The sequence below is a fragment of the Mauremys reevesii genome, linkage group 2 (assembly GCF_016161935.1).
Source record: "Mauremys reevesii isolate NIE-2019 linkage group 2, ASM1616193v1, whole genome shotgun sequence".
NCBI classification, from domain to species: Eukaryota; Metazoa; Chordata; order Testudines; family Geoemydidae; genus Mauremys; species Mauremys reevesii.
In genome coordinates this window covers 287,195,750-287,219,442 of record NC_052624.1, presented here as the reverse complement: position 1 = coordinate 287,219,442, position 23,693 = coordinate 287,195,750, and the positions used below count along the sequence as shown (strand labels likewise).

The window sequence follows — 23,693 nt, the reverse complement described above, 5'->3', positions numbered from 1 at the left end:
GCGGGGGCAGGAATCTCCCAGTATCCCCGACCCCTCCACACCCCTTCCCAGCCAGTGCAGCTTGAGCAGCTTTGGGGATCCTAACAGAGGCTGTTCGCAACTTGGGCTCAGAAAGTAAATGTGGGCCTGGCTCTGCCTGCATACTAGCAGGCAGCTCTCCCTCGGCGACGGGGCCTGTCACACTAGGGCTGGCTCTGCTCTCATCCCACTGTAGGCAGGGTCTGAAGGAGTTCTCTCTCCCCTGATAGCTAGCTGGGAAGGGGAGAAACTTCAGGAGCAAACTGTATTTACATGAACACACCTACCCTGCTTCGATATCCAGCAGAGAGAGCGGTGTTGCTCAAAGTGATCAACTTTGGCTGGTGTTGGGTTACAAATCCCTTTAGTGCTGATGCAGGGGTAGTGAAATGCCGTTATCAATGTTGTTGCCTTTGGTGTCTGAATAAAGGGGAGCAGAACTGTGCTTATCCTGTCCCAAAAGAGGGGTCACTCGCACCTGAAAGGACCTCATTAAGCCAGGGGCTTGAATGCCAGACCCCTGGGAAAGTAAAAGGGGGGGGGGCATCCCAGCTAGGAGATATGGACTCTCCCTAAGAGTCCCCAGTCTGGTTCCTCTGCACTGTTCAAAGACAGAGCTAAATAGGCTTCATTAGGAGCCTTTTGTTATGTTAAGTATTTAATAAGAGCTGAAATCCCTTGTGGTGGGGCAGTATTTCTACCCAGCCTGCTGAGGACTGAAAATCCCGAAGAGACTGATCTAAAGAGGTGGCAGCAGAAGGTGACTGATGGGGGGCTGGCAAAAGCAGCTGGCAAAAGTGGTGAGCAGCGGCCAGCAGGGTGGCCAGGTGGCAAGGAACAGTGGCTGGCAGGGTGGCCAGGCGGTGAGGAACAGTGTCTGGTGGGGCACCCACAGGTAGCAAGGAACAGCAGCTGTAGGGGTACCCAGGCAGTGAGGAATAGCGGCTGGAGGGGCACCCAGGCAGTGAGGAACAGAGGAAGTGCTCAGATGGTGAAACAAGCCAGGTGCCTTCTTCCCGGTGGGAGGGGAACTCACACAGATGCATCTCTGAACCCAGGGTCCTCACTGACCAAGGACAGCCACTGTGGGTGGGGTGTGGTGAGGGAGCAGAGGGGGGCACGGTAAAGGAACTTTTGGTTGTAGAACTCAGGAACGTGAGGCAGAAGACGACTCTGCCTCAAGCACTCTGCGGTGGGTGTCCTGCTCAGTTTATGTCTATGAGTCCTGCTTGTGGTGTTTTCCCTAATTAATGTCAGGTGACTTCTCTCCTTTCATGAATGTTTCTTTTGTACACTCAGACTCTGTGCTTGCAAGTGGGGAAGTTGTATTGTTGAAAAGGAACCCTTAGATATTAAGCCCGGCCCTGGTCGCTGCCAGCTCCACCTGACAGAAGGGTTACACCAGCCTTCTGCCCTCCCTCAGCAATGGGGCCTGTCATACCAGGGCTGGCTCTGCCCTCGTCCCAGCAAGCCGCCATCCCTCAGCAATGGGGCCTGTCACTAGGGTTGCCAGGTGTTCGGTTTTCAACTGCAGGCCGCCCAGACGGGGGGGGGGGGGGGGGGGCAAGTGGGGCAATTTGCCTCAGGCCCCACAGGGGCCCCCACGAGAATACAGTATCTATAGTATTTGCAACTTTTTTGTATGGAAGGGGCCCCCGAAATTGCTTTGCCCCAGGCCCCCTGAATCCTCTGGGCAGCCCTGTTCAACCGCAACAGTCAGTCGAAAAAGGGACCCTGGCGGCTCCAACTGGGTCGTTAAAAGTCCGGTCGGCAGCGCAGCAGGGGCCTGGGCTAAAGGAGGCTCCCTGCCTGCCCTAGCTCCATACAGCTCCTGGAAGCAGCTGCCAGCTCCTTGCAGCCCCTAGGCGCGCTGCCCCTGCCCTCAGTGCCGGCTCCGTAGCTCCCACTGGCCGGGAACCATGACCAATGGGAGCTGCGGGGGCGGTGCCTGCGGGCACGAAAGCATGTGGAGCCTCCCTGGCTGCCCATGTGCCTAGGGGCTGCAGGGACCTCATGGCTGCTTCCTGGGAGCTGCGGTAAGTGTTGCCAGAACCCTGTACCCCGAACCCCCTCCCACACCCCAACCCCAGCCCCCTCCTGCACCCCAAACCCTCATCCCCAGCCCAAAGCCTGCATCCCCAGCTGGAGTCCTCAACCTCCCCCCCTCACACACACACATACCGCAACCCCCTGCCCCAGCACAGAGCCCCCTCCTGCACCCTGAGCCCCTCAGTTTTGGCCCCACCTGGAGCCCGCACCCCCAGCCCAGAGCCCATACCCCCTGTACTCTATCCCTCTGCCCCAGCCCAGAGCCCTCTCCCACACTCCAAACCCCTCATCCCTGGCCCCACCTCAGTGCCCGCACCTCCAGCCGGAGCCCTCACCCCCTTCCCGCACCTCAACACCCTGCCCCAGCCCAGTGAAAGTAAGAGAGGGTGGGGGAGAGCGAGCGATGGAGGGACGAGGGATGAAGTGAGAGGGGTGGGGCCTCAGAGAAGTGGCAGAGCCTCGTGGAGGGGGGCAGGGCAGGGGTGTTTGGTTTTGTGCAATTAGAAAGTTGGCAACCCTACGCCAGGGCTGGCTCTGCCCTCGTCCCAGCCAGTCACCCTCCCTCGGCAACGGGGTCTGACTGTCACAGTGGGGCTGGCTCTGCCCTCGTCCCAGCCAGTCACCCTCCCTCGGCAACGGGGTCTGACTGTCACTGTGGGGCTGGCTCTGCCCTCGTCCCAGCCAGTCGCCCTCCCTCGGCAACGGGGTCTGTCACAGTGGGGCTGGCTCTGCCCTCGTCCCAGCCAGTCGCCCTCCCTCAGCGACGGGGTCTGACTGTCACTGTGGGGCTGGCTCTGCCCTCGTCCCAGCCAGTCGCCCTCCCTTGGCAACGGGGTCTGTCACAGTGGGGCTGGCTCTGCCCTCGTCCCAGCCAGTCGCCCTCCCTTGGCAACGGGGTCTGTCACAGTGGGGCTGGCTCTGCCCTCGTCCCAGGCAGTCGCCCTCCCTCGGCAACGGGGTCTGTCACTGTGGGGCTGGCTCTGCCCTCGTCCCAGCCAGTCACCCTCCCTCGGCGACGGGGTCTGACTGTCACTGTGGGGCTGGCTCTGCCCTCGTCCCAGCCAGTCGCCCTCCCTCGGCGACGGGGTCTGACTGTCACTGTGGGGCTCGCTCTGCCCGCATCCCAATCAGCAGCCTGCCCTCGTCCTAGCCAGCTGCGCTCCCTTGGCAACAGGATCTGGGGCCCGCTCTGCCTGCGTCCCAGCCAGCCACCCTCCCTAAGCGACGGGGCCTGTCACTCTCGGGCTCACCTCAATGATCCAAGGGAACATTGGCAGAGCCAGGGATTTGTTATTGTCAGCAGCATGGAGCGTTTCCACAGGCTTCAGCTTTAGCTCTGGGAATATGGTGACAGAGCTTGGCCGAGGGAGCTGGACCTGGGGCTCAGTAAAGCAACTCACACGATCTTAACTGGAAAATTAATTCTAAATGACCTGGAGAAAAGCAATGCTATGGGACGGAGAACTGGATACAAGGCCATAGACAAGAGGCCTGGCTACACAGCAATGTGGGAGGTGTCAAGGGGTGCCCGCAGGCATGGGGGCTAGAGCTACTCTTATATAGCAGCCTCATTAATGGCATCATAGGTCATGTTTTCTAGACCTTTGGTCATTTGCTCGCCTTTGGACTTTTCCAACTTGTCCCAAAGTGCAGTGCCCAGAATGGACACAGTACCGCAGCTGAGGCCTCACCAGTGCTGAGTAAAGCGGAAGCAGCCAGGGGAGCCACACAGAGTAACAGCTGTCTCAATCCAGGAGCACTGCCCGTCCTGTGCCCTGCTTCCAGAAAAACTCCGTCTGTGATCATGGCGGGGACGGGGGAGAATCAGTCTATAATTTAAATACTGCATCATAGTGCAGAGAAAAGGCTACAATGGTCACCTTTTCTATCTAATTTCCCAACATTTCAGTGCCTCACTTTGCAACTTCATTGATCTGCTAATACACATTTTTATCTGGAATTAGAGATGCAGCCAGATTAATAAGCTTCACATTCCAGAGCGGGAGGTGGGGGCAGAGTCCCTGTGTTGACAGCTCTGGAAAGACCCTGGCTGGGAACTCGCATTCACTTGTGATCCTCTAGAGCTGAGCAGCTCCTTCCCCTAGTCAAGAAGGGGTTTAAGAGCTTCTGTGGGTTCAGCCAGCCCTGACCCACTGCAACTGCAAGGCTTGTCAATGCTGGAGAAAGGCAGGTCCTCGGAAGGGGGATCTCAGCTCAGGCTGGGAGGCATTCAGGAGCAAACAGCTAGTGTGGAGCTCCCTGGGACCAGGAGCTGCCTGCTGGGGAAGCGGCTTGAGAACACCAGCCCGCCGAGCTCTCTGATGAAACGGAGGGACTGGCTTTTCTGTATTTTTCTTTTTGGAACCCTGGGACTCAGGCTATGTCTACAGTCCCGCAGTCAGTCGACCTACACTACGCAACTCCAGCTACGTGAATAACGTAGCTGCAGTCAACGTACCTTAGGTACAGTACACCAGGAAAGGAGCCTGGCATAACATCAGCCTAGAAGCATTACAACCTGTGAAAAGGCAAGACCCGAAGGCACATGACTGTGGGGGAAAGGGTCCGTCAGTAATCTGGCTCCTGCAGGGACAGGCTATGCAAGATGTTGGGGGAGATGACAGGAGTACAGTGTATTAACGGGCCCTGGAGATAACTTGAACAGCTTGAGGGAAAGTGGGGAAGAGTGAACAAGGAGTGAGAAGGCAGGTCAGGAGTTTGGAAGAGTTTGACCCTGAACCCGTGTGTCCCCAGGCAGTGCAGGGAGGAGCAGGGCTGGGGAAGGGGCCAAAGACCCACTGTGTCCCCAGAGGAGGTGCTGAGCTGGGAGAGGGGCAGTGCTGGAAAGCCTCCAGGCAAGCCTGAGAGCATGGTGGCTCTGATAAGCCAACACAGCAACTCCACTCCAGCCTTGAGCGAGATAAGAGGCAATTCTCTGAACAGTCACATGAGCCCAGAAGCAGCCTGGTCCCTGCGATAACCCCCAGCTCCTGCCTCAGCCCATGGACGTGGTGCTCCTCCATGGCTGTCTCCTGCCTCCCGCTCTGGCAGTGCTGCCAGGACTTGCTCCGCAGTGGGCTCAGCTTCTATCAATGGCTCTGCAATCAGGGGCAGCTCTAGCCATTTCGCCGCCCCAAGCAGGGCGGCACGCCGTGGGGAGCGCTCTGCCGGTCGCCGGTCCCGCGGCTCCGGTGGACCTCCCGCAGACGTGCCTGCAGATGCTCCACCGAAGCCGCGGGACCAGCGGACCCTCCGCAGGGACACCTGTGGGAGGTCCACCGGAGCCGCCTGCCGCCCTCCTGGTGACCGGCACAGCGCCCCGCACGGCATGCCGCCCCAAGCACGCGCTTGGCTTACTGGGGCCTGGAGCCGCCCCTGTCTGCAATAACCTCAGGACCTCGCTGCCTTTTTGTGAGGCTGCAGGGTCCAGGGATAGGATAGCCACTGCCAAATCTAGAAACAGCTTCCAGGAAAGGGACTCTGGAGGACCCAGCATGCCCTCCAGAGTGGCAGGGAGGAAAAGGGGGTTTCACAGACATACCACACTGGAGCCCAAGGGGGAAAGCTAATCCATAAATCAGGAGGGGATGGAATTAATCCCTCCAGGTGCCTCCCTGAGCAACCTGTTGGCTGTTGCTACGACATATTGGACCTTGACCTCAGACTGTTTAGGGCATGGAACAATGTAATTAAGGGCCTGTTTACACGGAGCCAGGAGACATTTCTGAGGCCTCATCAGCCTAGGCATGCAGCATGGTAAAGTCCCATCAACACCACACATTACAAACGTGTAAATGAGCAAATGAGGCACCCATTTTCCAAAAAGGAAATCATACAGGAACTGCCACACTAGGTCATATGCTGTGCCCACCCCAGCAACCAACAGTTCCAGCTGCTTCAAAGGAAGATGAAAGAAACTCTGAAGTGGGCAATTATGGAATAATCCTTTTCTGAATCCTGCCCAACTCTTGGTCACAATTATACCTTGAGGCACAGAGTTCCACAAGCTAGCTAAGGACCATTTAAGAAGATTGAGCTTGGTAATTACCACACAGCAAGGCTATCTCCACACCCTAGCAAAACAATACAGCAAATCTGTAATGGCCTTTGAGAAAGCAGAAACAATAAGCAATATTAGCCAGGCTAACCTGTTCTGTGTGATCACATTACACAGTTAGCAGGCAAAGAGAACACATAAGAAGGAAAATATTTTGATTTCAGCAAAGTATTTGATCCTGCAGCTCATGAAAACATTCTGAGCAATAATTCAGATAAATAATAAAGGGTAATAAAAACCAGCGTGGTATCGAGCTGAGGGGAGGTGTAATGGGGGAGCAGCAGGGCTCGGAGTTAGCTCTGTTGTGATTTCACATCTCCACTAATGATCAGGGAGAAGAGGGATAAACAGCCTGTTGATGACATTCATGCACAGGCAATACACAACTGGCAGGAGCAGTGAATCCCAGTGAGGCCACAGAAATAGCAGTGTTAGAGCCAAGGCCAGGAAATAACAGGATGGGATTCACCCTTCGGCAACGTATCCAAATCGCCTGAACCCCAGTGGGATGGAGACATTGAAGAGCAGGAGAGTCCAAGAGATGGAGCAGGGTCTGTCTACACTGCAGTCAGACACTCATTGCCTCGGGCTCCCGGGGCTCAGGGGCTGTTTAATTGCAGTGTAGAGGGCTTGGGCCTCCCACCTCACAGGGTCTCAGAGCCTGGCCTCCAGCCCAAGTCCCAATATCGACACTGCAATGAAACAGCCCCTTGAGTCAGCGGGTACGGGCCAGCCATGGGTGTTTAACTGTGGTGCAGACATACCCCCAGAGGCCTTCCCTCCTAGGGCAGGGAGGGGTGTGTATCTGTCCAGCTCCAAGGAAACACACCCAGTGGTGAGCTGGAGCCGGTTGTTAAATTTACAAGCCCTTTTAGAACCGGTTGTTCTGCACGGGCTTCTAAATTTAACAACCAGTAAGTTGAAGTGACCCAGGAGCATAGCTGGGGGGAGAGCGGCTGCTCCCCCTGAGCACATTATCCAAAAGTGGTGCCTTAGGCGCCGACCCCGTGGGTGCTCCAGCTCCCCGCCCCCTGACACCAGCTCACCTCCATGCCACCTCCTCCCCTGAATGCTCCGCCCCGCTTCTCCCCCTCCTCCCTGCTTCCCACAAATCAGCTGTTCACGCGGGAAGCCTGGGAGGGCGGAGAAGCAAGCGGGTGCTCAGGCTCAGGGAGGCGGAGACGGAGTGGAGATGAGCTGGGGGTGGGTGCAAGGAGGGCCACCGGCGCAGCAGCAGGTAACCCCGGGGGGGGGCGCAGGGGAACTGCTCCCCGCCCCAGCTCACCTTCCCTCTGCCTTCACCTCCCTGGGCCTGAGCGCGAAGCTGCCACTTGCTTCTCCGCCCTCCTAGGCTTCCCGCGTGAACAGCTGATTTGCGGGAAGCGGGGGGGCTGCGAGCTTGGCCTGACCCGGTGCTCCAGGCACTGCGCAGCGGCGGCGTGGCCTGACTCTAGCCGAGTGGAGCGGCTGTAGCGCTGCCAGGCACCTCCAGGCAGCACGGTAAGGGGGCAGAGAGTGGGGGGCGGGTTGGTTAGAGGGCAGGAGTTCCAGGGGGGGCGTCAAGGAACACGGGGAGTTGGAAGGGGCAGGAGTCCCAGGGGGCAGGGGCAGGCCACGACCCCCTTGTGGGGTGAATCATAGAATCATAGAATCTCAGGGCTGGAAGGGACCTCAGGAGGTCATCTAGTCCAACCCCCTGCTCAAAGCAGGACCAAACCCAACTAAATCATCCCAGCCAGGGCTTTGTCAAGCCTGACCTTAAAAACCTCTAAGGAAGGAGATTCCACCACCTCCCTAGGGAACCCATTCCAGTGCTTCACCACCCGCCTAGTGAAATAGTGTTTCCTAATATCCAACCTAAACCTGCCGCACTGCAACTTGAGACCATTGCTCCTTGTTCTGTCATCTGCCACCACTGAGAACAGTCTAGATCCATCCTCTTTGGAACCCCCTTTCGGGTAGTTGAAAGCAGCTATCAAATCCCCCCTCATTCTTCTCTTCTGCAGGCTAAACAATCCCAGTTCCCTCAGCCTCTCCTCATAAGTCATGTGCTCCAGCCCCCTAATCATTTTTGTTGCCCTCCGCTGGACTCTCTCCAATTTATCCACATCCTTCTTGTAGTGTGGGGCCCAAAACTGGACACAGTACTCCAGATGAGGCCTCACTAGTGCTGAATAGAGGGGAATGATCACATCCCTCGATCTGCTGGCAATGCCCCTACTTATACAACCCAAAATGCCATTAGCCTTCTTGGCAACAAGGGCACACTGTTGACTCATATTCAGCTTTTTGTCCACCGTAACCCCTGGGTCCTTTTCTGCAGAACTGCTGCCCAGCCATTCGGTCCCTAGTCTGTGGCAGTGCATGGGATTCTTCCGTCCTAAGTGCAGGACTCTGCACTTGTCCTTGTTGAACCTCATCAGATTTCTTTTGGCCCAATCCTCTAATTTGTCTAGGTCCCTCTGTATCCTATCCCTACCCTCCAGCGTATCAACCACTCCTCCCAGTTTAATGTCATCTGCAAACTTGCTAAGGGTGCAGTCCACACCATCCTCCAGATCGTTAATGAAGATATTGAACAAAACCGGCCCCAGCACCGATCCTTGGGGCACTCCACTTGATACCGGCTGCCAACTAGACATGGAACCATTGATCACTACCCGTTGAGCCCGACCATCTAGCCAGTTTTCTATCCACCTTACCGTCCATTCATCCAGCCCATACTTCTTTAACTTGCTGGCAAGAATACTGTGGGAGACTGTATCAAAAGCTTTGCTAAAGTCCAGAAATAGCACGTCCACTGCTTTCCCCTCATCCACAGAGCTGGTTATCTCATCATAGAAGGCAATTAGGTTAGTCAGGCACGACTTGCCCTTGGTGAATCCATGCTGACTGTTCCTGATCACTTTCCCCTCCTTTAAGTGGTTCAGAATTGATTCCTTGAGGGCCTGTTCCATGATTTTTCCAGGGACTGAGGTGAGACTGACTGGCCTGTAGTTCCCTGGATCTTCCTTCTTCCCTTTTTTAAAGATGGGCACTACATTAGCTTTTTTCCAGTCATCCAGGACCTCCCCCGATCGCCATGATTTTTCAAAGATAATGGCCAATGGCTCTGCAATCTCATCGGCCAACTCCTTTAGCACCCTCGGATGCAGCACATCCGGCCCCATGGACTTGTGCTCGTCCAGCTTTCCTAAATAGCCCCGAACTACTTCTTTCTCCACAGAGAGCTGGTCACCTCCTCCCCATACCGTGCTGCAGAGTGCAGCTGTCTGGGAGCTGACCTTGTCTGTGAAGACAGAGGCAAAAAAAGCAGAGTACACTAGCTTTCTCCACATCCTCTGTCACTCCGTGAGGAGGGAACCGGTTGTTAAGATTTTGGCAGCTCATCACTGAACACACTCACCCTAAAGCTGATCTCCAGGCTTTCAATCCGGAGCAGGGAGGGCAGAGTCCCTCACTATCCAGTTCTGGGGAGCCCCCAGACCCCACAATTTCCGGATGGGAAAGAGGAGCCATCTTCCAGTAGGGCTGGAGCAGCTCCCAGTGAGAACCCCACTGTTCGCCTCCACACTTCCCCTTGGTGCGGAGTGGGAGGGCTGGGACCTTCCCTCTTTATTTCCTTTCTCCCTGTGTCCCCAGCTGCCGCAGGAGACCTCTCTATTGCCTGGTGGCTGCTGGGAGAAGGGGATTGCGCCTCACTCTCTCCCCTCCTGCTGAAACACGGGGCAAGGATTTGCCTGCTCTCCTCCCTGTCTCCTGCTGCTGCCAGGGATCCATGAAACGGAGGTGGTGTGAGGGGAAATGTTCCCCGTGCAGACAGCAGCGTAGCACAGCACAGCAGCCCTGGCTTTGGGACAAGACTGGCCAGGGAGCCCCTGCTGAGGCGACTGGGGTGGTTCCAGGGGGCACTGCAAGGGATCTGGCATTGCTGAGACAGCTCTGGGATGGGTGTTGGGAGATGTGGTTAAACAGGGTCTGGGCCCAGCTAAGCAGGGTCAGAATCCCAGCTCCCATACGGAGCCAGGCCCAAGTGAGGAGCCTGCCAAGGGCCCAATCCCCTGGTGGGGAAGGATGATCCCACCTTGGGATGTCCCTGGACTTTGCCTGCCTAGAGCCGACCATTTCTTGGGTGGCAGGAAGCCCCTTTGAACCCCTCTCTCATGCTCTAACCTTCCCTGGGTGTCAGCCAGGCTCCAAACATCCCAACCACCCCCGTGCCACAGGCCTCTTCTTCCACAGGGTCCCATCTCCCCTCTTCCTGCTGCTGCCCCGCAGGACTCTTCTGAGCTGGGGGAAGCCAACTCTGCTGACAGGCATCAGGGTGGCTGAGAGCTTCCCCTCATGCTACAGCTGGGGAGCCTGTGCTGAAACTCATGCTGGCAACAGCACCCAGAACACAGGACGCAGGCCTGGGCACCAGAGATGAGCACCTCCTGACGCGGCTCTGGGAAGGACAGCAAGAAAGATTGGCCCAAGAGGTTATTTGGCAAACCAGAGGGGACCTGGGGGATTAATGAGGCTGACACACAGGGATAGGAGGACTGCGGGGAACCCTGCCAGAGCCGGAGCACCCATGGGGGAATAAATGGTGGGGCTGGAGCACCCCACTGGCAGCCCCCCATCAGCTCTCCCCCAGCACCTCCCACCTGCCAGTGGGCCCTGCGGATCTGCACCTCCCCCTCCCTCCCCGTGCCTCCTGCCTGCTGCAATCAGCTGTTTCACAGCAGGCAGGAGGCTGGGGGGGGGGGGAGGGGAGGACATGGCACGCTCAGGGGAGGGGGCAGGAAGAGGCGGGGTGGGGACTAGGGGAAGGAGTGGAGTGGGGGCAGGGCCTGGGGCAGAGCCGGGGGTCAAGCACCCCCCCGGCAGTTTGAAAAGTCGGCGCCTGCTTCTGCCCTGAGCCCAGGGCTGAGTAGCTGGACCAGGTGGGTCCTTTATCCTCTCCTCTGAGAGGGGTGGTGCAGGGAGCCTTGGGCTGGCCAGACCCAGGCGAGTGGGCGCTTTCCTGCTTTGCCTGTTTGCTGGAATGCGAGGTGTTTTCATCTGAGGGAAAATCATAGTTTTAATCCCACCATGTGTGGTTTATGTGGGCACCTGTGGCTCCCACAGGAGCTGCCAGCCAGCCGTGTGTGCAATAATGGGCAGTCTGAACAGCGTACAGCAGGGAGGCAAAGCCAGCAGAGAAACTGGGGAGGAACCAGGGCAGGGCTCCAGGACGGTGCTTAGGGGGAGGGTCAGTCCTTGGAACAGTGCCCAGCTGGGGAGGCTCATATGGTGCCCAGGGTGAGGTAGGCCCAGTGCCCAGGGAACAGCACCCCTAGGACCATGCCCTGGGAAGCTGGGAATGGACCTGGATTCATTCTATCCTCCCTTTGGTACCAAACCCCACGTTTCACATCCTGGCAGCATCTGCTGCATTAAGAGGCAGCTAGGCCTGCCTGCCCTGGTACACAGACCTGCCCAAGGCCGGCTTTGACGACGCACTGATTAAAAGGCCACGCTGGCCAGCATGTACTACGGCTCCCCCCGCTCACCTCGGAGAGCAGCACCCACACTAGTAACAGCAGCAAGGTCTGAGATAAAGTGCCCATGTCTGCCCAGCCTCGGGATGAACACCCCTCTCGGGGACTGATAACCCCAGCCAAGGTCCTGCGGCGTGACTGCCGCAGAGCACAAGGCAAACACTCCCTGCAGCCCCCTTATCGGAGCTGGAGCCAGCTGGGCTGGACTCTGAAGTCAGGGCACAATGACAGGAGAGATCACGCGGCCAGCCGCAGGTACTGGGGGAGGGGACTCTGGAAGCCAGGCAGGGAGATCAGAGAGTGGCCAGGGTCAAGGAAACACCAAGTGCCATTAGGGCAACTCACGGAACCCGCTGAACAGCGAACTCGCTTTGGGGTGAGCACTGGCATACGGGACTGCGTAAGGGAGGGGCACCACTTTCAAGGGTGCAGCTGCCATTTTGCGTTCCGTTTGCATGCACAACGTCGGAGTCAGTCGCTGTGCACGCCTGCTCACACGCACTCCTTTGGTTTGGGTGCCGAGAGTGTTCAGGCCCCTCTATTAACCCCTTATGCTCCATTTCATTCAGCTCCTGTGACAAACAATAGGCTTTATACATGCCCCCTCCCCCCACCACGGTTAGGGAAAGCTTCCCTTGTCCCTGGCTCCAGTGTCATTGCCTCTGCACAAACACACCTCCTTCATTACACTGAAACCGGTATCACGTAAGGGGTCATGAAAGCAGAAGCTCCTTTGTGGGTAGTTCTCTGAAAACACCTACTCAGTGCGCCGTGCCAGTCAAAAAAAAAACTAAGAAATTGTTAGGAACCATTAGGAAAGGGATGGATAAGAGAAGACAGAAAATATCATAATGCCACTATATCAATCAATGGTACACCCACACCTTGAATACTGTGTGCTGTTCTGGTCTCATCTTTGGGGACGTGGGGGAATACCCCAAAAAACCTCACCACAGTAACATTTAATTTTAAAAAGAGGAACTAACTCAAGAACGAGAATGCTAGTTAGACAGTAATTAAAAAAAGCAGTCAAGAGTACAATGCCTGCAAACTGCCTGGAGACTACTTCAAAACACCCCATATAGGCTCAGACTAAATGTATATCCCAAACCAAAAAACGGAGGTCCAAAAAAATGCCACTACAGCTAAACAGCAGAGTAATGGAGGCTGTTAGAGGCAAATAGGCAACCTTTAAAATTTGGAAGTCAAATCCTAATGAGGAAAATAGAAAGGAGCAGAAACTCTGGCAAGTAAAATGTAAAGGTATAAGGCAGGCCAAAAAAGAACTTGAAAAGCAACTTGCTTACAGGTTTTTTACTACTGTTATTTAAGTACATCAGAAGCAGGAAGCCCCAGGCAATGGGGCCACTGGATGACAAAGGTGCTAAAGGAGCACTCAAGGAAGATAAGGCCATTGCAGAGAAGCTAAACGAATTCTTTGCATCGATACCCACATCTGAGCCATTCTTTTTCAGTGACAAATCTGAAGTAGTGTCCCAAATTGCTGTCTCACTAGATGATGTTTTGGAACTTGATAAACTAAACAGTAATAAGCGACCAGGACCAGATGGGATTTACCCAAGAGTTGCGAAGGAACTCAAATATGAAATTGTAGAACTACTAACTGTGGTATGTTACCTATCACTGAAAAAAGCCTCTGTACCAGAGGACTGGAAGGTAGCTACTGTGACACCAATTTTTAAAAGTAACAAAGAATCCTGTGGCACCTTATAGACTAACAGACGTTCTGCAGCATGAGCTTTCGTGGGTGAATACCCACTTCTTCAGATGCAAGGACTTGCATCTGAAGAAGTGGGTATTCACCCACGAAAGCTCATGCTGCAGAACGTCTGTTAGTCTATAAGGTCCCACAGGATTCTTTGTTACTTTTACAGATCCAGACTAACACGGCTACCCCTCTGATACAATTTTTAAAAAGGGCTCCAGACGTGATCCTGGCAATTACAGGCCAGTAAGCCTCATGTCAATTCTGGGCAAATTGGTAGAAACTATAATAAAAATAACAGAATTATCAGACACATAGATAAACATGATTTGTAGAGGGAAAGTTAGCATGGCTTTTGTAAAGGGAAATCATGCCTCACCAATCTCCTAGAGTTCTTTGAAGGAGTCAACAAGCATGTGAATAAGGGTGATTCAGCTGATACAGTCTACTTGGATTTTCATAAAGTCTTTGACAAGGTCCCTCACCAAAGGCTCTTAAGCAAAGTCAGATGTCATGAGATAAGAGGGAAGGTCCTTTCATGGATCACGAATTGTTTGAAAGATAGGAAACAATGGGTAGGAATAAATGATCAGTTTTCACAAAGGAGAGAGGGTAAGAGCTGGGTCCCCCAAGAATCTGTACTGGGACCAGTGCTTTTCAACATATTCATTAATAATCTGGAAAAGCGAGTGAAGTGACGTGAAGTGGCAAACTTTGCAGATGATACTAAATTATTCAAGATAATTAAGTCCAAAGCAGACTGTGAGGAGTTACAAAGGGATCTCATAAAACTGGGTGACAAAATGGCACATGAAATTCAATGTTGATAAATTCAAAGTAATGTACATTGGAAAACATAATCCCAACTATACATACATACAAAATGATGGGGTCTAAATTAGCTGTTACCACTCAAGAAAGATCTTGGAGTCACAGTTTAGAGTTCTCTGAAAACTTCCGCTGAGTGGGCAGCAGCAGTCAGAAAGGCTAATCGTATATTAGGAACTATTAAAAAGGGATAAAAATGAGAAAAATATAATGCCACTGCATAAATCCATGGTGAGTCCACACCTTGAATACTGTGTCCAGTTCTGGTCGCTCCATCTCATAAAGGATATAGTAGAGCTGGGAAAGGTTCAGCGAAGGGCAACAAAGATGATCAAGGTCCGGCGTCTCAGACATGCGGCCCATGGGCCACATCAACCCGCAAGGTTATTTTCTGCAGCCCGCGAGCTCCGTCCCCCCCACCCCCAGCGTTTACCTAGAGCGGCTCCGGCCCAACACGCACCAGGGGCAGGGCAGGCTCCCTGCCTGCCTGCCCTGCCCCCGCGCCGCTCCGGGAAGCAGACGGAACCTGGGGGAGGAGAGGCACAGTGGCGTGTGTGGCTGTTGCTTCAGGCACCGCCCCCAGCAGCTCCCGTTGGCCACGGCTGCCCGTTCCCGGCCAATGGGAGATGCTGGGGGTGGTGCCTGAAACAACAGCAACACACCCCCCCGTGCCCCTGCTCCCCCACGTTCCAGCCACTTCCTGGAGCGGCGCGGGGGCAGAAAAGGCTAATCGTATATATAGCTCACCCCCCGAACTCCTCCTGCAGTCGAACCCCCTGCCCTAAGTCCCTTGCCGCACCCTGCACCCTGACCCCCGCCACAACCCTCCTGCACCCCAACCCACTGCCCTGAGCCCCCTGCCGCACTCCGACCCACTGCCTTACCCTGCACCCTGACCTCCTGCCCTGAGCCCCCTGGTGCACCCCGCACCCCTCCTGCGCCCCATCCCCCTTCCCTGAGCCGCCTGCTGCACCCTGCCCTGAACCCCCTGCTGCACCCAGCACCCCTCCTGTACCCCAACCCACTTCCCTGAGTCCCCTGCCACACCCCTCCTGCACCCCAATCCCCTGCCCTGACCCCCTGCTGCATCCCTCATCCCTCCTGCACCCCACACCCCAACTCCCTGCCCTGACACCCTGCCACACCCCACCTGCTCCCCCAGGGGCAGGGAGGGGGTGATGTTGGGGTGGGGATTTCAGGGAAGGGGTTGGAATGGGGGCAGGGAAGGGGTGGAAGAGGCGGGGCAGGGGCGGGGCTTCGTGGAAGGGGTGGAGTGGGGGCACGGCCGAGGGCGGCGGGGGGAGGTGTCAGTAATGCGGCCCTCAGGCCAACGTACTAGTCCTCATGTGACCCTCGTGGTCATTTGACTTTGAGACCCCTGATCAAAGTTATGGAACAGCTTCCATATGAGGAGAGACTACAAAGATTAGGGCTGTTCATCTTAGAAGAGAGACAACTAAGGGGGGATATGGCAGATGTCTACAAATTGGTGAATGATGTGGGAGAAGTGTTATTTACAGAGGCCTGCAAATCCACAAATATCTGCTCTATAGCCACGGATATCCACAGACCACTTCTGCAGATCATGGATCAGTTGTGGACTCTAGTTATTTACCTTTTCACAAATACAAAAGTAAAGTGTCACTCAATGAAATTAACAAGCAGCAGGTTTAAGATAAACAAAAGGAAATATTTTTTCACAGAATGCACAACTAACCAGTGGAACTCATTGCCATGGGAGGTTGTGATGGCCAAAAGTATGACTGGTTCAAAAAAGAACTGGGTAAGTTAACGGAGGATGGGTCCATCAATGGAGATTAGCCAGGATGGTCAGGGACGCAGCCCCGTGCTCTGGGTGTCCCTAAATCTCTGACTGCAGCAGGTGGAAGTGGAACCCAGGGGTGGGTCACTCCATAATTGCTCTGTTCTGTTCACTCCCCCTGAAGCTCTGGGTACCAGCCACTGTCAGAGACAGGATACCAGGCCAGATGGACCATGGTCTGACCCAGGGCAGCAGCTCTTATGATCTTCTCTCTCCAAGCGTCTCCTGTTTTTACAATCGCCCCCTCCTTACCAGATTGCTCATTCCCGCCCCTCCCCGCCCCCAAACCATCCTGCCCCGTTGGCCTCGATGAATTAACGTGACGGGGAGAGCAAGAAGGACCCGATGTCCAGTCTCCCCGGGCAGAGCGCAGCGTCCCGGCTGAGTGGACGGGGGAGGCCCTGCTAAGGGGAAGGAGCAGCGCACCCCTGTGGGGCTGCAGCCCGGGCCGGCCCGGACACCGTGCGCTGGCAGCAGCCGGCCGAAAAGCGCCGCGGGGCCGCAGCGCCCCGAGCTCCCGGCGGGCCCGGGCAGGGAGCGCAGCAGCCGGAGCCGGGTGGCAGCGGACCCCGTGGCGCAGGAAGCCGGGCTCGGTGCGGGACGCGCCCCGCGCTCCCCGGCCCCCCGCTCGCTCAGCCCCGCGTTCCGGGCCCCACCTGCTCCCGGCGCTTCTGCCAGCGCCCGCAGGGGCTTTCCTCCAGCACCTCGCTCTCCTCCTCGCTCTCCTCCTCCTTCTCCGCCGGCGGCGGCAGCGCGGCCTCGGCCCCCGACATGCCCGGAGCGCTGGGGGCTCCCAGCCCCGCTTCCCCGGCTCGAGTCCGGGCGGCGCAGGGCAGAGCCCGTGTGCGGCCCGGCCCGGCCGCCTGCGAGGTCCCCGCAGCGCTGTAGGGCTGGACTCGAGCCCCCGCCCGCCGCGGCGTGACGGGCAGCTCCGTGTAACGCCCTCGGCCCCGCTGGGACCGGCCCCGTGGGAGCGGGTTCAAGGGTTCAGCGCCTCCTGTCGCCGCCGGGGCCTGATTCCCACTGGAGCGGGTCTGGCTCCGGCTTCCAGCGCCGGTTCCCCTCTCCCCGCAGCTCCTGGGCGCACGGAGCCAATCGGCTTCCCGGGAGCTGAATACGAGCTCTGGCTGCGCGGCATTTTCTCCAGCCCTGAGTCATGTGTGTGGCTCCGGGGCCTGCCCCAGCACGGGGGCGCGGGGTGAAAACACGCGCTGCCCCTTTCAGGGTGCGGGATTTCCTGCCGCGGGGAAGTGGCATCCCGCTCCCGGCCTGGGCAGTCACAGCCGGAGAGGAGCCAGGCGAGGCTAGCGCACGTGGTACCGGGGACTCCTGGCCAAGAGAGGAGAGAGCCTGATCCGGGGCTGGGTGGATCCAAACAGTGCCAGTCAGGAGCCGGCCAAGGGTGCTGTCAGGTTACCTCCCAGGCAGGCACCACTGGCTCCAATGAAATCACAGACCCCCCTGCCCCCCCAGGTTAAAACCAGGATGTTACTGTTTGTTAATCAAGGGCTTTGCAGGGGAGAAGGTGCTCTCCTGAGAACTGTGTTACAGTTGCAGAGCTACCAGTTTACATTTGGGGGGGGGGCTTTCCTGGTCTCGCTTGCAGGGTAGGCACCTCTGTTGGGAAACATGCAGTCTGGGCCCAGAAACAGGCCGCCTGGAGAGAGCTGGCCTGGAACAAGGTGGGGTGAGCTGTGCATCGCTGCCTTTAGGGAGCAGCCTCCTCTCTCTGGTCACCTTTATTGAAATAAAAACTTAAGAACAAAACCCCAAAGTTATAGTCACAGTTGGATTATTCACAGATACAAACCAAAGCCGTAGACTGAAAACTGGGAGGTCAGTCTGGTATCAAAAGCCCTCCTGGCCCACCATTCCACCAAACTCATTCATGTTCCTCTGCCATTGCCAGCACCTGAATAACTGCACAAATTGTGACAGGTTTCAGAGTAGCAGCCGTGTTAGTCTGTATCAGCAAAAAGAACAGGAGTACTTGTGGCACCTTAGAGAGTAACAGCATAAGCTTTCGTGGGCTACAGCCAGGGCCGGTGCAAGGAAGTTTCGCACCCTAGGCGAAACTTCCACCTTGCCCTCCCCCCAGCCCTGCAGCAGCTCCCCGCCCCCCCCCGCCCTGAGGCGCCCCTCCAGCGGCAGCTCCCTCCCCCCCCGTAGCCATGCAGCACCTCCCACCCCAGCTCACCTCTGCTCCCTGAGCACACCGCCCCCGCTCTAATGCTCCTCCCCTTCCAGGCTTGCGGCGCCAAACAGCAAGCCTGGGAGGCGGGAGAATTAGAGTGGGGGCGGCATGCTTGGGGAGGAGGCGGAGCAGAGGTGAGTTGGGGTGGGGAGCCCTGCGGCAGCTCCATCCCCTGCCCTGAGGCACCCCCGCGGCAGCTCCCCCCCCAGGGAGCCGTGTGGCACCTCCCCACCCCAGCTCACCTCTGCTCCGCCTCCTCCCCGAGCACGCCACCCCCGCTCTAATTCTCCTCCCAGGCTTGCAGCACCAAACGGCTGATTGGCACCGCAAGCCTGGGAGGCGGGAGAAGTGGAGCAGCGACCGCGCGCTCGGGGAGGAACCGCTGTAAAAAAAAATTGGGGGCACTGCTTTTTGGCGCCCCCAAATCTTGGCGCCCTTGGCAACCGCCTAGTTCGCCTTAATGGTAGCACCGGCCCTGGCTACCGCCCAAAGCTTATGCGCAAATAAATTTGTTAGTCTCTAAGGTGCCACAAGGACTCCTGTTCTTTTTGCACAAATTGTGTGACCCTCATTGTCTCTCTTTGTGTTTTGGGTTCTTGTGTGGTAAGGTTCTGGATTTTAAGAAATAAAGTAGTGTTACATTGTAACCATCCAGAAAGAGTCTTTCAGGGCATATCTACTCTACAAAATTTAATCAACCTAATTTACGTCAGCATACAGCCGCCATAGTGATTACATCTCTGCTGCATGTCGACACTTTGCTGCTTGTGTTGGTGTTGCGCACCCTCACCAGAAGCGCTTGTACTGAACATACCATCAGTGTGGAGCATTGTGGGACAACTTCTGAAAGCCAGTAACAGTCACTGTAAGCAACACAGCATCCACACTGACTGCACTGTAGTAAGTGCAGGCCCTGATAAAGGCCTAGTATGAGGCCTGAGGCCTGAACTGAAGTAATGAACAAGACTTTGCTAACAAAAGCAAATTAAGCTGTGAGCCAGAGGCCGGCTTGGTTCACAGAAGCTGGCACGAAAAGGGCTAATGCTGCAGAAATACATATTCACCTAGCATACCAAAAAATAAACACAGTATTAGAACATATTATACTAAAACATTCCATAGATAACGAAAGGACAGGCCGACCCGTCCCAATGACAGGGGCAAAAGGGTAAAATGATGGATAGAGTTGTTTTGTACGAACCAACATGTACAAGGTAGAAGGCGGTGCCTTAATACGTAGAAGGGTTGTAACTTGCTATGTAGAGAGGTTGTACCTCAATACGTCAGGTGTGATGTGTAACTTGTTTGTATCTGTGTATAAGAATGCATCCCTGGGGTGGAGTCTTTGTCCGGCCGTAGGGGGAGTGGAAAGTCCCGCCACTAAGCCGGGTCCTTGCCAAGAGGCACTTTCTCGTAGTATGCCCTGAATTAGGCTAAGAAACCTACAGGGAACTGCAATTGTGTCCGAGATCGCAATAAACCTAGTCGACGTGACTTTGCATCTTACTGGACTCTGTGGTCATTGGGGATTCTTGTCGGGTCTGCTGTGTCAGCTATCTGCAGAGCTGGGGCAGCACACAGAGGGAACTCACACACGCAGCCGAGTGATATCAACAAGGAGAAAGCAGAGCACCACACCGGTACCGCTCTGACAACACCGGTGTTGTCCTAACTACATCGACATTGACTCTACACCTCTCGTGGAGGTGGAGTTATTATGTCGCCTTTAGCGGGGCAGTTACATCGGTGGAAGTGAAATTTTAGTGTAGACACTTCCATAGTTAGGTCAACATAAGCTGCCTTGCATGGACCTAACTCTGTAGTGTAGACTAGGCCTTATGTTTTTCTCTAACTTCTCTGAATGCCATGAATATAACAGTCCCCTCCTTTTAAGAGAGTGCGCATATGGCCTTACATCATAGTGTTTTCATTTTATCAGATGCTATCTTCACATTTTCTCCAGCAAATGTAGGAGCTTTTTCCATTTTGGATTATAGGGTTTCCACATTGTCCAAATTCCTTTGTACCTCTGCAGGCACTCCTCCATACAAGAGGCATGCTACCTAGGCAGGCAGCTGAGCCCCCAGAATCTGATTGAACTGGTCCACCATCTCATCAGATAATGAGTGTGTCGAGGTGGGGTGTGTTTTGTGGATCCCTAGAATCTCACAAACCTGCTGAAACACTTTGGATCCAAAGTTCTCCCTTAATCTGTGAGAAAGTCATCCAGGACACCAAAGCTGGAGGCAGAATGAATTCGCTAGAATCCCTGCTACCGTCACAGCCTCTTGGTTTCTTACTGGGTAAACTTCAGGCCATTTTGTAAAATAGTCTATGGCTACCAACAAATACTGATTGCCAGCCTCTGTCTCTGGCAAAATCCCAAGCACATGAACAGCAATGCACTCCATTGGTGTCCCTATAAGATATTGCTGTGCTGAGGCACTTCCTATCTTGGGGGAAACCCTTCTTCCCCACACAAACATCACATTTCCTGCGCCAATTGTCTACATCTCTTCTGCATTTTACCCAATAGAAATTCTCTTTGGTTGGCCAACTATACATATAAAATGATGGGGTCTGAATTAGCTGTTACCACTCAAGAAAGATCTTGGAGTCATTGTGGATAGTTCTCTGGAAACATCCACTCAATGTGCAGTGGCAGCCAAAAAAGCGAACAGAATGTTGGGAACCGTTAGGAAAGGGATAGATAATAAGACCGAAAATATCATGTTGCCTCTATATAAATCCATGGTACACCCACAGCTTGAATACTGCATGCAGATGTGGTTGCCCCATCTCAAAAAAGAGATATTGGAATTGGAAAAGGTTCAGAAATGGGCAACAGAAATGATGAGAGGTATGGAACGGCTTCTGTATGAGGAGAGATTAATAAGACTGGCACTATTCAGCTTGGAAAAGAGATGACTATGGGGCATCTATAAAATCAGGACTGGTGTGGAGAAAGTAGATAAGGAAGTGTTATTTACTCCTTCTCATAACACAAGAACTAGGGGTCACCAAATGAAATGAACAGGCAGCAGGTTTAAAACAAAGAAAAGGAAGTATTTTTTCACACAACACACAGTCAAGCTGTGGCACTCTTCCAGAGAATGTTGTGAAAGCCAAGACTGTAACAGGGTTCAAAAAAGAACTAGATAAGTTCATAGAGGATAGGTCCCTCAGTGGCTATTAGTCAGGATGGGCAGGAATGGTGTCCCTAGCCTCTGTTTGCCAGAAGCTGGACATGGGCGATAGGGGATGGTTCACTTGATTCCCTGTTCTGTTCATTCCCTCTGGGGCACCTGGCATTTCCCACTGTTGGAAGACAGGATACTGGGCTAGATGGACCTTGGGTCTGACCCAGTGTGGCCACTCTTATGTTCTTAAAGTTTTGCAACCCCAAAATGTCCAGCAGTTTTAAAAATCACAAGACCCTCAGAATCTCCTTTTTCACCTAGTGGTTTTTCTAAACTCTCCTACAGTATTTCATCTTTAACCCCCAGCTTTCACAGTATGACCAGAAAGTTTCTACTGTGGTTTTCTGAGGGCTACTACACTCCTGGGTGGCTTCATTTGCCAATTGATTTTCCACCCACACTCTATTCTGATAGTGAGAGTGTCTCTTTGGGAAGCTTGTAACTGCTCTGGAGTCCATTTGTGCAACTCCATATCTTCTACTACAGACAGTGGATGAACCAGGAACATTTGCGCTTATGCAAAGTATGAACACGCCCATCCCCTTAAGCAGCAAATTCCTTGCTCTCCTTCTTAGGGCAATGTTTGCAATTAGCCTCCCGACAAGGCCGTCTGACTGAGGTATCAGTATTACCATGCATGTGCCAAGGCCCGGGTGTGACTGTGAAATCGTAAGGCTGCAGTTTTGGCACATTGCCCCACAGCACTCCTGAATCTACAGAGGCATTGCAAGGATCCCTGGTCTGTCCTGACCACACGCTTTCTCCCTACAGATAGTGGTGAAAAGATCCAGTACAGACATAATCCCTGCCAAGAGCTCCTTTAAGGTGCTGCAATAGTTTCTCTCCAGAAAACTTAATAATAAGCTGTAATAAGTGACCAGACTCTCACGTCCTTGTTGCTTTTGTGCCAATACTGCCCCCAGTCCATAAGCAGCACTAGGATCTGTGTCCCATATTGAAACACAGAGAGGCTAAGACTAGAGCAGTCACAAGCAGGGCCTCCCAGAGGATTCAGGGGGCCTGGGGCAAAGCGGGGGAGCTGCGGCGCTTGTACTCACCCGGCGGCGGTCCAGGTCTTTGGTGGCATTTCGGTGGGGGGGGCCCTTCAGTCGCGCCGCGTCTTCGGCAGCACTGAAGGGCCCCCTGCCGCCGAAATGCTGCCGAAGACCCGGACCTCCACAGGGCCAGGGCTCGCGGGGCCCCTGTGGGGCCCAAGACTTGGGGCAAATTGCCCCACTTGCCCCCTGTGACGAAGTGAGACTGTTCTTAATGTTTCCTCTGAATACTAGGGGGGGGGTCTCAATTTCTGGCCGACACTCTGTCTCCATGACAACTAATGGCCTGGGCCCTTCCCCCCTGCAAGGGGATGCTAAAGGTGTGGGAGAACAAAGAGGTCAGGTGACCTCCTGGCCCAGGAAAGAGACACAGCCCAGAGAGGAGGGGCTGGAGGGGGTTTCAGTCAGGCTGGGGATGAGGAGTGAGGGCAGACGTGGGGGTCTGGCTCACTGCCCCCCAGAATGGACCCGGCTGAGGGGTCCCGTTCTCTGTACCTACAAGCTCTGTGTTAGACCCTGTTCCTGTCATCGAATAAACCTCTGTGTTACTGGCTGGCTGAGAGTCACGTCTGACTGCAAAGTGGGGGTGCAGGACCCGGTGGCTTCCCCAGGACCCCGCTGGGGCAGACTCGCTATGGGAAGCGCACGGAGGGGCAGAGGATGCTGAATGCTCCAAGGAGAGACCCAGGAGGTGAAGCCGTGTGAGCTTCTTGCCCTGCAGACAGGCTGCTCCAAGGGAGAGGAGGCTCCCCAGAGTCCTGACTGGCTTTGTGGGGAGCGGTTCCAGAGCAGCGCCCGGGGACTCCGTGATACCCCCCCCTCCCTGGGCGGCCCTGGTCACAAGGGCCCTTTTCAACTCTAAAAGTGCTAAATCACACTCTGCTGACCAATGGAAGGGCTTCCCTTTCTCACCCAACCTATGCAATGTCATTGCAATATTGGCAAACCCCAAATACATCTTCCATAGCGGGAACAGGGCCCTACAGAACATTGCACATCGCAGTGTCTGGGGACTTGGCCTATTCTGCACACCCTCCATTTTCTTCATGTTAGTGGAAATTCACCCACCCTCACTGGTTGTGTGCCCTGCGTAGATCACCACAACTCACATCTCTTGGTGCTCAGTTTCAGCCTTGCAGCTTTAAGCTTATCACAGCCCATTTGTAAATGTATCAGCTCCTGTTCAAAGGTTATAGCTTGCACCAGGATATCATCTAGA

General features: G+C 54.9%; 1 protein-coding gene across 3 annotated transcripts in view; it reads right to left on the bottom strand.

Annotated features, from left to right (window-relative positions):
• Nucleotides 1-17,138, bottom strand: part of NRBP2 (nuclear receptor binding protein 2) — a 55,459-nt gene extending 38,321 nt beyond the window's left edge. Inside the window, exon 1 of one of the 3 annotated variants that reach the window (XM_039527403.1) lies at nt 16,682-17,138. In XM_039527403.1, coding sequence (XP_039383337.1) covers nt 16,682-16,798 — 117 coding nt within the window. In that variant the 5' untranslated portion in view covers nt 16,799-17,138. Of the gene's footprint in view, nt 1-14,446; nt 14,607-16,681 lie in introns of those variants that run through there. The other 2 variants (XM_039527404.1, XM_039527402.1) reach the window with 2 other exon arrangements.
• Nucleotides 17,139-23,693: the final 6,555 nt, after the last annotated feature.